This window comes from Silurus meridionalis, chromosome 8, assembly GCF_014805685.1.
Source record: "Silurus meridionalis isolate SWU-2019-XX chromosome 8, ASM1480568v1, whole genome shotgun sequence".
NCBI lineage: Eukaryota > Metazoa > Chordata > Actinopteri > Siluriformes > Siluridae > Silurus > Silurus meridionalis.
In genome coordinates, this window is record NC_060891.1 from 3,392,903 (window position 1) to 3,407,267 (window position 14,365).

Consider the following 14,365-nt stretch of genomic DNA (forward strand, 5'->3'; position numbering starts at 1 on the left):
CCTTCACCCAGACTCAACGCGTTACAACGGCTTGTATCTAAACAGTAGCCGACCAAGAAAGTCATTGGTCTAATGTTATGGGGTTCAGTTTTTTGGCTTAAAGTTTGTGAAACCGGGAAAAACCCAGGAAAACTTCATAAATAAGCCACTTCATTGTTTTAGCCGTGGGGTTCAAATCGTGGTAAAAAAGTAGCGGCTTATAGTTCGAAAAATACGGTGTGTATATATATATATATATATATATATATATATATATATATATATATATATATATATATAATCAAAATGATGTGATGCAATGTGATCTCGGTGAGTTTCAAACTATATTTTCTAGAATCCACTAAGTAGCACTTCTGCAGATGGAAACATCATCTTGGTAAAGGACAACAGAGAATAATTGCCAAACTGGTTCAAGCACACCACAAAGCTACAGTCATACAGAAAACCACTCTATTCAACTGTGGTGGACAGAAAAGCATCTCAAAATGGACAAAAAGCAAAATGCCAGAACTTATGCTAAATGGGCTACAATGCAGAAATCCACATCAGGTTCTGCAATTACACAAAAATATCAGTAGGGGGTCATTGTGTAAATAGATTTTATAATGATCTGCGAATTATCAGAATTATCATTAGAGAATATGTAGAATTATCCTGCCTTTTCTGTTTGACATTTCTGTTTAAATGTATATGATTTTGGTTCGGATTCAATGAAGGAAAAATATTACTTATAATAAGAACAAGAATAACAAAGTTGTTTGTTCATAGCATCATATAACACACAGGAAGTGCTTGTGCATTAGGAACGTGCCAGTGTACAAACTGTGAGAATTTACAGACTTCTCAACCCAGATTCCACTCCAAGGTATATATCAGAATGAGCTAATCTACAAAAAAGGCTTAAATATATTAAAGGTAGTTATTTAGTTTGCATAGAAATTGAATAAACCTAAATCAATCTTGGTATGGGAGCGGCAGTGTATGACTATATTTACATTTATGGCATTTGGCATACACCGTTAACCGAAGTGACTTTGAAGTACCTCATTTATACACCTGAGCTGTTAAATGCCTTGTTTAAGGGTCCAGCATTTGTGGAGATGCTGAGATTTTAACTCATTCAGATCAGAAGTCCAAAACCACTGAACCACCAGTTCCAAGGACTAAATCCTTTCGTGATCACATTGCGACGTTGTTGAAACATGGATTTTTTTTCTTGCCATGAAATGTTAAATATTAATACTACTAATAGTAAGAATTAATTTATTTTAAATTATGTAACTGTAGTTATAGTGGCACACTGTTAAGATTTTATGTTTACGTTTTTTTTTACTTGTCCACAGCACCAGTGTGATTTTTTGCAGCTGAGTGAGATTAGCTAGTAATGTGTAGGTAATGTGTAGTAATGTGTAGGTTTTGTGGAAACAAAAAAACAATGCAGAACCAACAGATATTGTCAAGTTTGTATTTGAGTCAGTTTTACACAAAACTGTTTAATGTTCAGAACTTCATCACTCACACGTTTCATATAAAAAGCAGTTAAACAAAAAGTGTCCTATGAATTAAAATGGGGACAGTCTAGGTTTATACTTGAAAAAAAAACATAGTAATGCTGCTCGGACATTGTCAAGTTGCCAGGAGTAGACGCCAAGGAAGCATCCTTGAGTTGTATCGTTATGCCTTTTCGTAGGTGCGAACGGCTTGGATACCCTCGAAGGTCAAAGTCTGAAAGGCGAGTGAAGATGTTTTTAGAGTAAAAAAATGTAATAATTGCAGCAGACATGTCACTTATTTACCTTCATTTATAGATTGTCATTAACTGTACAATACTTTACTATGCTTTATTACTGTAGCATGTTATAGACCGTACTACATCCTTATACTATACATACTTTCATAGGGAAAAAATATATTGAGCCACGCCCCCTTTGTGTTTAAATCTGAAAAGAGATATGGTTATGGACAAACTTTTTTATCTCTATCTATCTATCTATCTATCTATCTATCTATCTATCTATCTATCTATCTATCTATCTATCTATCTATCTATCTATCTATCTAGCTATCTATCTTGATAGATTTTTCAACAATATATCAACATCTATCAAGATAGATAGATAGATAGATAGATAGATAGATAGATAGATAGATAGATAGATAGATAGATAGATAGATAGATAGATAATATTTCCATCAGCATAGTTGTAGAATTCACATATAAATAAAACCCCTCCTATACTGACCACGCCCACTTTGTGTTTAGAAACGAAAAAATAAATTACATTGTAAATTCTATATTGAAAATGTATATGATATAATTATTCTTTTACCATGATCATTTTGTCGTCCTGGATTTCCCGGACAAACTTGGTCTCCTTTCCGTCCCACTTCTGCACATGCACAAGTTTGTCTCCGTCCAAAGTTACAGTGGACTGTTCAGACACACAAACATGTACAGTGTAATTTACTGGTTTGACGAATATTTCCAAGTAATGTTATTATATGCACATAAAAGTAACATTTGTGATTTTACTGTAACCTGAATTGTAAAAGTACAAATAAGATTTTTTTTTTTTTACACCAATTTAACTTCAATACACCAGTGCAAAGTGATGCTCATACAAACCTTCACATTCCTGTCGTCTGCAGTAGTTTCATCGAACTCCTCTCCCAGTTTGAAGGAGATCTCGGTGTTCTTGAAAGTGCTCAGTGTTTTAATCACGACCTTGTCTCCTTCATGACTGATGACGATGGTGGGTTTGGTGACATTTCCTACTTGTCTTGTTGCAAAACCAACACCTGGAGAAATTAATAAATTATGAAACCACTCAGATTTCAAACTAATTAATGTGCATATCATTGAAAAATCTAATCTAATAGATCTAATAATCCATCCAGGCTCTTTGTTTTTATTTGTTTAAAACATCTGGTCTTTTTTCAAATCATGAGTTATATCAGAAATGAATTTTGTCAAAGTTTAGGAAATTATTTTGAACTCACCCAGTGATTTCATGTATTCATCAAAGTTCTGGCTGTCCACCAGCTTCCAGGTCGCACAGAAAGCATCAACCATGTTGAGAGTTTAAGAGTGAGTCCACCAGCATACGCATACAAACACACACACAGATGGTTCAGACACAGGAGACTGGCTACAAACTGTAAAACTCAAGTGTAATTAATACTACACAGGAGGCCAAGCCACAGCCCTCTGCCTCTGATTGGACGGTTTTAGGAATTCAACAAGCAGCGATTGGCTTAGATATATGGTGAGAACCTGCATTTGTAATAATCCAATAAGTGTCGAGCCTCTTTAATCCATTTACGGCTTGACTGTATTGCATATACATTGTTGCATGTCTTAAAAAAAAAAAGCCAGACAAAGACTGAGGTTGTAATTGTATCGCTGTAATTTTCCTTATTAAAACAAAAATTAAATAAAGATAAAGAGTCCAAAATAAACTTTTTTACAGTGCAATTTGGTAAAATAGCATGTTTTACCCCCCACACACACACACACACACACACCACATGTTATGCAGTAGACTTCCTTTAGATAAGCTTTTAAGATTTGTCTTAAAAAATATTGACAATTCTACACATTGAGGGAGTGAATTAAATGTAAAACACACACACACACACACACACACACACACACACACACACACACACACACACACACACACAGTTACATACACATCTGTACTACCCAAATATTAACTATCTATACGTATATATGTATGTTTTTATTATATAGCATTTTTTTTATTATATTGGTATTCAATTATTCCAACACAGTTAACATTCTGCACTCATATTACATACACACAGCACAGCATTTTATAAAAAAACAGACGAAATGTATCCTTTCACGGGTCTGAATAGTATATAGGGGAGTGTCGCCCCCTGCTGGTAAAAAAGGGTCTGTACTCTCAGAGAGTGCAGTGTTTATTGGTATAAGAATGCTGAGAATAGAGCCACCAGGAAGGAGGAAAAGGAGGCTTATGGATGTGGTGAGGGAAGACATGCAGATAGTTGGTTTAAAAGAGGCAGATGTAGAGGACAGAGGGGTATGGAGACGGATGATCCGCTTTGGCGCCCCCTAATGGGAGAAGCCGAAAGAAGAAGAAGAAGAAGAAGAAGAAGACTCTCGGAGAGTACAGTGAGAAACGAAAAAGTGTCAAAGAATAAGCAGAATTTATTCAGATTGTTTTATAAGAATGATATAATAGGTTGATGTACTAATGAGAGTGGGCAATGAGTGTACATTTGAATTGCAAATACATACATGACTTGTGGGTGAAAAAAGGGAAAATGTCAAGCTATAAGAATTAAAATATAGACTATTATATGAAACTTTATTATAATTTCTTTCTTATTATTATTTTTATTATTTTTATTATTCTTATTCTTATTCTTATTATTTTAGTAGTAGTAGTGGTAGTAGAAATAATCTGTTTTAACTGTACATAGCGTCTAAAATCCACTAGAGGTCAGTCTTTCCCCAAAAAATATGATTCAATGACACACCGCTTCACCCTCATCATCTCAGGAGTTAAAAACGTGTTGACCAAGAGCTGCCAAACTCATTTCATACCACAGATTAGTATCGAAATCTTTCATTTCTCATAACTTTCTCATATCTGGTGAGGACTTTGATGCAGATGATACGGTCTGATAAAGTAGTAGAGTTGAGGCTGATGAGGAGAAAACACACTACGTCCACCTTGAGTCAGATAAATAAGATTAACAGTGAATCTGTGTGAAGAGTGTAAAGAGGGAAAAACACACCACCATGATGTTTATTACTAGCTATATTTTTTAATTGATTCATCGACACTTTAGCAATAATGGCTAATTAGGTGGCATTTGAAACCTTTTCTAATTCCTACCAAAAATACACAAAGCACAAAGACCAGAATCTAGAACGTACTTTGGCTAGTAAAGTTTAGTTAGCTGGATGGATGCATTAGTGTTTTAACACAAAAGAACACCTCTGAGATGCACCCTAAAACTCTTGTGGCTAAATAAGCACAAATCTCCCTCCAGAAATCTAGTGGAACATCTTGCCAGAAGAATGGAGGTGGCCTTTAACGCTCTGTACTCCAGGGGGCGCTCGGACATGCAAAGTAAATATTTCATTGTGCTGTAATGTACATGCAAAGTAAGAAGCACCTTTTTTTAATGTTCATGAACAACACTGCTATTATCATGTCCTGCCAGACACTTTTGATAACATATTAACAGACTTGAAAATGCCACATCAGGGTTATATTTTCATTTCATCCTGGTTCTTGACCATGTTAAAGTATCTGGACTAGGGCTGTAGCTAGCCATTATTTTAGAAATCAAATATTCTACTAATTTTTCCACTGATTAATTGAGAAATCGGATAAGAAGTACTTTTTCTTTATTAAAGAGCAATACTAAATATACAAGAGATTATAAGACGGGTCTCCTAATATGAACAAGTAACTTGTTTTCTTTTTAGAAAAATTTACATTTTATTGTTGAAATTGCATAGAATAAAAGAATATCTGTGAAAACTAAACCCATTTAGTACATTTAATTGCCATGTTGCACCAAAACATAAATAAAATATATATACATTTCAGATTACTCAAAAAAAAAAAAAAAAAAAAAAAAGTAAACGCACTGTACAATGTTTTCTTTAATGTTTTGATTTAAAATGATCCCAAACTTTGGAAATTTTATCGTCACTTTCTTTGCCTAATTACGACTGTTTTCTCGCAATTCCATGTTTATTTCTTGCAATGAAAGTTTGAAGTTTGAAGCTGTTGGTGTATGAATGAGGCTTGTCTGCTTCATCGGTCTCCTCCAGAGCTGATTTTTAAGTTCTCTCCAGGGATCAGAGGATTAGTTTGATACTACGTGAATCTATTGATTGTAGACTATTTCATTTCCAATGTGTAAAACTTTCTGCCACCACAGAGGGGGTGACGCTGCCTGATTGGCCGAAAATAAGTCAGAACTGCGAGAAAAAAGTCAGAATTGCGAGAGAAAAATCGTAATTAGGCAAACTTTTATTAAATGTGCCGAAAACCGGCTTCTATATGCATCTTCTTTTCGCTCCTCGCCGTTTTCTTCCATTTCCTCAATTTTCCATGCTGCAGCGTCAGTGTTTACTTATCCAGAGAGTTTTGTGGGTGGTGCATCAGTAATAAGGGTCCGTGAGGAAACACAATGCTCCGTGTGTAATTAAATAGACTAAAATAATAATTGGCCTCGATGATTTTTTGTATTCGATTTACTCGTTACTTGAGGAATCGTTTCATCCCTAATATGGACCATTACCAGATTCACCAGACTGACACAAGGCGCATGTAAAAATAGACAAACAGGCTAATTCAGACCAAACACATTTTCTCAGCCACATGAGACACTATTTATTTTCTCACGTTCGAATATTACCCAAGCTATTTGTGCGTATAGTTTAAAACAAGGTTATTGCACCTTTAAAAAGTGAACCAGAAGTATTAAAAGTCAAGGGTAATACCGAGTTCACTTTAACGACGCTATAATCCACGTCGCTGACGTCCCTCCATGCTTTGAACCTTTCGAGGAATTTCTCTAAACGCTGAGAATGAGTTGTTCCAAGAACCAAAAGCCACGAAGGCAGCAGAGTATGCTTTTGTCAGTGTTGAGAGAAAAACTGAGGGAAAAAAAAGAATAAAACGTTTAGGAATCAGTTACACTACAAAAGCTAAATGACATGTTGGCCTATCGATGTTTATTTTACCTTCCACATATACATCCAAATTCATTCAGGGCCCACACTGTAACTAGCTATTTATAGACACATTAAAGCAACCAGGATTACATATGGGTCATTTAGCCGAGTTTGACACAGTCCAATCCGCCATATTTAAGCGCTTGTTCGGTGCTAAGTGTAAGCATGCTCACGCAGGAGCAGACTGTGCTGTTTCCAATTAGGCTTCTAGTTAGAATGGCATGTCCGGCTGGCTGTGATTTACACGCTGCCAAAAAGGAAAAGACAAAAAGACCGGCTACGATTGAACAGCAATGTTACAGTTTGGAAACGGAACAATCCTGCATGTGTGTGACTTTTGGGCTTAGCTTTGCAAAAGGAAATACTTTTCACTTTAAACCATTAAACCTGTATAATGGTTCCTCATGATGACTGGTTGTATCAGATAAGAGGACTGACATTTAATATCGATCAATTGATCAACAATGCGAATGAAATTGCAGAGCAACGCCTCACGCTGTCTAATCCCAGGCATTATATACAAGAACGCATGACAAACTGTTAAATGCAGGTAAACAGGCGGCTGCATTCATGATTTCTATTTAGTTGTAAATGTTTTAAGCCCATAATTTCTCTCTGGGTTTATGCCATGTTTCCTCTGAACACACCAAACATGGTAAACTGCAAGGTTGTAAACCCTTTCTGCATGTGCTACGCAGCAATCAGAGAGAATTAAGAGCAGCTGAAAGAAAGTTGGGGGAAAGATAGAAAAAAAAACGATGCCGATCTCCTCTTTTAATGCTCTTTTCTTTTGTACAGGTTCTGCTCAGGAAACATCACAACATCTGATCCACACAATTAGATTTTTATACGTCAACACTTGATAAACTTCAACCTATTCATCTCGACATCTCGTGATGACTTTGCCACCAGCTTTTTCCAGGATTAACAAAATCTTTCCAACCTTCTCTACAAGATCCTGGATTTTCTCTTGTCCAAAACTCCTACCATGTTACCACTGGATTTTACCCTAACATTGATCCAGATAAAACCAAGTTCTGGCAAGACCTCCTCTCCTTCATCACTTCCACCATGAGGACTGCATAAAATCTAGACTTGAACCAGGGTTCAGACCAGAGTAACCACATTCAAAACACCAGGCATCAGTTACTACCAACTTGTTTGACTATCTGTTCTTTCTAAAATGTTATAGCTTGCCCTGTACAACGAGTTGTATATTTGTTTTCTAGAATGACCTCAAGATTCAGACTTTAAGGCAGCATAACCCACACCTTCTACTCTTATAGGTTTTACTAAAGGTTGATTGCACTAGATCAGCCAAACCTTTAACACAAGCATCATCTGTCCATCCTCAGGAGTCTTAAAATTAGCTGGAAGGTATGGCATTGGGTAGATTCTTGTATTGGATTGGTCATACCAGGTGGCATAAAAGGGATCGCCACCCACTCCATGCAGGCTTTATTCAGGTGTTCCACACAGTCATACCCACTTGTTCACTAAGGTCATATCCTCTACATCACTCGAAAGTACTGAACTCACTATTTGGACTTGTAGTGAATGGTTATTTTAACAGATTTTCTTACAATTTTGAGATCACAAAATTAATATTGACTGTTGCTAGACATTAAAATCAATTGCGTTTGATTCTATAAAAAATTCTGTTTAGTTAAATGAAATACTGCTGCACGGCTTATAAAAGAAATGTTGATCTATCAGCTTTGGCAATCTGCCCAGATCTAATTCGAGCTCTTTCTTAAGTATTTATAAATCCTAAATGTTGTGTTCATGAAGAATAAAGGGAGCGGAAGAAAGTCTCTCTGAACTCCGAGTCCAAATGCAACATTACATGAAAACACAAGTCTTTCCTTAGCAATTTTTTCCCTTTTTTTTATACTCGCCATTCAGCAAGTTTGGTGCAGCTGAGACTTTTCCCCAAAATTTAGCTAAACATCCACGCAGTCCCAAAGGAGATTAGAAGACCGAAGGTCCTGCAAACTCTGTTTAATAATAAGCATCATTAAGAAACCCAAACAGAAATAACTGTACATAAGTCATAAGAGATTTCTTAAGGCATGCTCTTTTCTTTTTAAAGAAATCAAAAGAAAGGCAAAAAAAAAAGTGTGGGCGTGAATATTGTACGTATAAAGTTTTGGGAGATCTGAATTTTCCAGCCATTTGTGGTTCTTTCCCAACTTTTACCACAATGTAGATGGACATGATTGTATAGGATGTCTTTGCAATTCATAGCATTACATTTCCCAAACCTGTTCCAACATGGAAACCATGGAAGCAAAGGAAATGAAAACGTGTTAAAGCATTGCAATGCCCTTGTGCACAAAGCCAGGTCCATGAAGATATACTTTACGTGGGTTTGGAGTGGAAGATCTCTTTCTACAGAGCTTTGACCTCAACCCTATTAAACACTGTTAGGATTGATTGGAATGCTGACTACACCCCAGGCCTCCTCACCTCACCCACATCAGGTCCTACCCTTGTGGCTGAATAAGCACAAATCTTCACAAGCACAATTTAGAGGAACATCTTCCCAAAGGAGAGGAGGTTCTTATAATGGGGACTAAATGTGGAATTGTATTTTTAAAAAGCACATACCAATCTTATAATCAAATTTCCACAAATACAATTTTCCATATATAATACATTCATGCTGGAACAGGTTTGGGGTCTTCTTGTGAACGGAATTAATTTTACAGCATCCAAACACTTCCAATACAATTGTGTGGGTTCCTTCATGTCACATAAGTACTTGAGGCAATTTGTTGACAGAGATTTTGCTAGAACGTATTTTTCACGTACTACTGACTGAAATCTAAACGCATAGTTCAAATGCTTATCCCCCCTCTTTAAAACAAGCCCCATGTGGTCGACAGGGTTTTGTTAAACACATGTTTCCATTTAGCTGTACGAATAAATATGAAACTCTGAGCACTGGGAAAACTTCTTTGACCTTTTCATTTCAGATTTGGATATTGGATTCACAAGAGACACTTTTGTCGATTAAAAATTGTTCACACTAGACAAGCACCCTGAACCATGGCGAAACAGTCCCATGATCCTCACGTTAAACACCACTGGCAGTGAACTGCAGCAGAGAAAGTCGGTGAGGGTCAGTGGATGTTTTTTTATACACTGGCTTCAGAAGAAGAAAAGCTGGCTGCCTTCCTTTAGTGGAAAAAAATAAAAATAGCTTTATGAAAGATTCTTTGTGTCTAATAGTAGGTACATTTCAGACTTAACAAAGTTTAAATGTAACTGTATTTAAGTATTTACAACACACACATGCACACAAACATTTGCACACATCACACACACGCAAAACCATGGCGTTACGTGCAAAAGTATTGGGACACCTGACTGTTCTAGTCTTTGAGCTTATTCCCTATACTGTTCTCCAAGCCGAAAATACGGAATTATACATATACATAGGTACATGTATATGTAGATATGGTATCATTAAGTGTTTCTAAAAGCATTACAGATTCAAAAATCCTCCAAACCTACAATTTTGTCATTGAATTTGTACTTTAAATCGAATATTATGTACTTGACCAGTTACGTTTTTATAATTTTGCAAATTGTAGTTGGTAAAAAGCTAAATATTTGACTTTGAAATGTAGTGAAGTTAAAGTAAAAGTCTTCCCAAATTGAAATACTTCATTAAAGTACAGAAATGCAAAAAAAGCTATTTAAGTATTGCATTTACTATTTACATAGTACCTATAGTAGTTTCTTTGAGGGAACAAAAGAAAAAGTGTGAACCTTCGAAACCACTTTAAAGTGAAGTTAAATGCTATTTTATATACAGTACCTGATTACAGGATTGCTTGTTATGCCTGTCAAAAAATCATTGTACAATTTGCCAATTTAAATTAGCAATTTTTAAGAACCTTTATGCATTTTCTTTATTCCTTATATAGTACAGAACTGCATTAAATAAAATACTTGTCACATGTTCCGGGAACGAAATACCGCCGAGTACCGAAGTATTACAGTAATGAAATGATAATGAAGATCAAATCTATAATGCTACATTCTGGGCTAGAAAGAAATCAGCTCTATGCCTTCCTTCCCCCTAACAATAATTCTTACTCTTCTGCAAATACATCGTATGACCTTTGGTGGTGCTGTTGCTCTTAGGTTCCAGTAAAATTATCCAGCATGTTCCAGTATTAAATAATTTTGAATAAAATAAAACTTTTTAAGTAGAAAAGCAAAAATTTTAAAGTGGAGGTCAAAAATGAAACATTTTACTGACTTTATACCAAAAAAAAAGTCATTTTAAATGGCTTTCATTTGGTTTATACTTAACTTAAGAAAATGTAGCATTTAAGGTTCTTCATAGATTGTATAAATCACAGGTGTTGTATATAAGAACTAAAGCCTAGGATGATAATGCAGATAATACAGAGGCAATATCAAAAAAAAAAAGTACTTACATGGAAAAAAATATAGTACATTTGCATGAAACTGTCCAAATTGATTTCTTTTGAATTGGATACTTTAAGATGCGAATATCTTGTAAAAGCGGTAACTCCTTGTCCCTGTAGCGAGATCGAGGACCGAGTTGCTCACAGTATTTGGAACACATCGCAAAGAAACATGGACATTTTGAGTATTTGTATATTCAGAGACTAAAATTTTTAACTCCTAGATGTCCAGGTCATCAGGCCGAGCACGACTGCTTGACCGACTCTGGGGTCGAGGGTCAAGCTGTTTAAGAAGTAAGAGGTCTTTACCCAGAGTCATTTTTTGCGGATAGACAAACGTCTGCGCCAGGCAATAATCCCTCTGGTTGAGCTGATTCTGCTCCGTGCTGTAGTTGGTCCAGTTCTGCTCGTTGGCCTGCTTATCAAAGTTGTCCGAAGAGTTGGATTTGTCGGCCGTGTCCAAATTGTAGCCGAGGTTCGACGCAGGAGCCGAGCAGTGGTACCCGTAGCTGGAAAGGTCTTCTCTAGGGCATGGCCTGATGGAGTTCTCCATGTCCAGGAGCTTCTCTGTCTCTCTGAAGTGATCCTTCATCCTCTTGAAGATGGCGTAGAAAAACTCAAAGACGTTCAGAGCCAGCGAGATTAACGACACCACTAGCATGAACAATATGAAGACGGTTTTCTCCGTCGGACGAGACAGGAAGCAGTCAACTTTATGCGGGCAAGGGGACCTCTCACACGTGTACACGGCGGCCAGACGGAATCCGAAGAGGTACCACTGGATGAGCAAGAACGCCACCTCGAAGACGGATTTCAGCACCACGCTTATGACGTAGGTATAAAAGAGGGCGCCACGCATTTTGATTTTTCCGGGTTCCTCCAAGCCGTACTTGAACTTCTTGGCTTGGATTTTGTGCAGGCGGGCATGGACGTTGCTTCCTTCCCTTTCGGCTTTCCTCAGCCTCTCCTCCTTCACCTTCAGCTTCTCATCCTTGTGCATGAGGAAGAGCACGTGGCCGAGGTAAAGAAGCGTCGGGACCGAGACGAAGATGATCTGCAGGACCCACAGGCGCACGTGCGAGATGGGAAAGGATTTGTCGTAGCAGACATTTTCGCAGCCAGGCTGCTGCGTGTTGCACTCAAACGCCGACTGCTCGTCACCCCACGCCGACTCCACTGCCGTCCCCAGCACTAGGATGCGGAAGATGAAGAGGACGGAGAGCCAGAGTTTACCTCCGGCCGTCGAGTAGACCTGCACCTTATCCAGCAGCTTCGCCAAGGTGCTCCAGTCACCCATGGTTCCAAAACAAGGGCGTCAGACGTCTGGTCCAAAATCAGCACCACCTCATCAATTAAACAATTGGGTTTTTTTAATGTTTGGTATTTTTCCTTTCTTCTTTTTAGTCCTGTCAAATATTAAAGTTCTCTTTTAAAAATAAGACAAACAAATGCTAACAAAATGACTCAAGCCATCTTCTTATGTTTCTACAAAAATCGAGTAGACAGTTTCAGCCTCAATGAAACACCACATTCGATAAAAAAAAATACACCAAACACAAAACACAGAACCAAATCATACTCATCTGTCTTCAAGAAAAAGCTCTGGTGTCGCTAAAGTTTTCTCCTCTTACCTGAGGGTTCTTTCTGTGTCAGGAGAAACAAAAAGGTCTTCAAATCATGATAAAAACAGAGCTCAAGGGATAAGAATGAAGGAAAGTGTGTAAGTCGAAGGTTTTTGATGGACTGCAGGCCTAAATGTGGCACTTTCCATCTATTCGGAAGATTTGAGGCGCAATGGAAAAAGTTTGTGGTCATCTGACACACACACACTCTTACACACACACATACACACTCCAACTCTATGTTAACCAAATGAAGTAGTTGTACATGTGTTCAGACTGCCAGAGTTTTTACATTTTTTTTTTTTTTTAGAGAAGGTTTTTGGAGAATGGAGCACCATCTGGAGGATAGAAGCAAGACACAACAAAAACACAAAAAAGGAAAGTGGAAAAGGAAAGCATAAAAGAAGAACTTGGAAAAAAAAAGAAGGGAAAGAAGAAAGAAAGTAATAGAATTTTATAATAAAAAAAAACAAGGGCATAAAAGCAATGTAAAAAAAGGACATCAAATACAGGAAAGAAAACAAATATAAAAAAAATAAAAAATAGAATTTCAAAAATAATATAAAAAAGAAATATATAAAAATAAATAAATAAATATAAAGTCAAAATAAAAAAAAATAAGAAAATAGTCATTAAGCACAAAATTTGACAATAAAGTATCAAAGAAAACAAATAAAACTATATATATATATATATATATATATATATATGCATAAAAATATTTATATACAAAACAAATATTAATAAAAATATAAAGAAAATATCATTTTAAATAAAGGTCATGATTAAAGAGGAAAATAGAAAAAAAATCTAACTAAAAACTGAAAAAAGGAAACTAAAAACATGAATCAAAAACACAATTCATAAATAAAAATTCAAACACAAAGAAAAGTAAAATACAGTTCAGGACTGTTTAATCACATAAAAGTGATGCAAGTAAAATAGTTTAAAGTCGTTTTATAGAATCAGTCATTTCAGTTGCTTAGCAACAGTTAATAAAAAAAGAAATCTGATAAAGAATTGAAGCACTACACATTAAATCTGGGTTGGGTTTGTGAAAGCAGGCTAGTGCACTCTTACACACACACACACACACACACACACACACACACACACACACACACACGATTAATAATTAACATGGTGCTCAGAAATCATTCAGCTGCACACAGTAACACTTACACTGATTTATTAGTGAGTACCTTTAAGAACATTTTCATGAGGAAGCAGAAAATCTCAAAAAAGTAGATTTTATTTAGCAGAATTCTTTGTTATATATGATCAGATTCAGTAGAAGTTGTATTAGAAATAGTTTCTACATTGGACATTGGGCTTTGAATCCATTGGTCATGAGTTCAAATCCCAGCCACACCAAGATGCCACTCCTGGGCCCCTGAGCAAGGCCCCCAACTGCTCAGTAGTATGCATGAAATAAATGTAAGTTGCTCTGGATAAAGGCTTCTGCCAAATGCTGTAAATGCAAAGTAAACTGTTTTTATTATAATTTATTTTTGTAATAAAGTTCAGTACTATTTTAAATGGACTGTTTG

The 14,365-nt window shown here is 36.3% G+C and overlaps 2 protein-coding genes across 2 annotated transcripts; both read right to left on the minus strand.

Annotated features, from left to right (window-relative positions):
• Window positions 1-1,451: 1,451 nt before the first annotated feature.
• Window positions 1,452-3,164, minus strand: fabp7a (fatty acid binding protein 7, brain, a). The gene is made up of 4 exons (XM_046854928.1): window positions 3,001-3,164; window positions 2,627-2,799; window positions 2,331-2,432; window positions 1,452-1,725 (listed from the first exon to the last, which is right to left on the minus strand). Exons 1-4 carry the CDS (start codon window positions 3,071-3,073, stop codon window positions 1,675-1,677), a joined length of 399 nt encoding a protein of 132 aa, XP_046710884.1. The 5' UTR covers window positions 3,074-3,164; the 3' UTR covers window positions 1,452-1,674.
• A 7,333-nt stretch (window positions 3,165-10,497) lies between these two features.
• gja1a (gap junction protein alpha 1a) lies at window positions 10,498-13,117 on the minus strand. Its single transcript, XM_046856613.1, has 2 exons — window positions 12,825-13,117; window positions 10,498-12,599 (listed from the first exon to the last, which is right to left on the minus strand). Exon 2 carries the CDS (start codon window positions 12,488-12,490, stop codon window positions 11,414-11,416), a length of 1,077 nt encoding a protein of 358 aa, XP_046712569.1. The 5' UTR covers window positions 12,491-12,599; window positions 12,825-13,117; the 3' UTR covers window positions 10,498-11,413.
• Window positions 13,118-14,365: the final 1,248 nt, after the last annotated feature.

Bases quoted from the DNA above. Each gene is read 5' to 3' on its own strand.
- fabp7a (XM_046854928.1), bottom strand. From the start codon at position 3,073: ATGGTTGATGCTTTCTGTGCGACCTGGAAGCTGGTGGACAGCCAGAAC. The intron at 2,800-3,000 runs GTGAGTTCAAAA...TAATTTCTCCAG, and splicing joins TGAATACATGAAATCACTGG to GTGTTGGTTTTGCAACAAGA. The intron at 1,726-2,330 runs GTAAAAGAATAA...CTCGCCTTTCAG, and splicing joins AGGACGACAAAATGATCATG to ACTTTGACCTTCGAGGGTAT.
- gja1a (XM_046856613.1), bottom strand. From the start codon at position 12,490: ATGGGTGACTGGAGCACCTTGGCGAAGCTGCTGGATAAGGTGCAGGTC.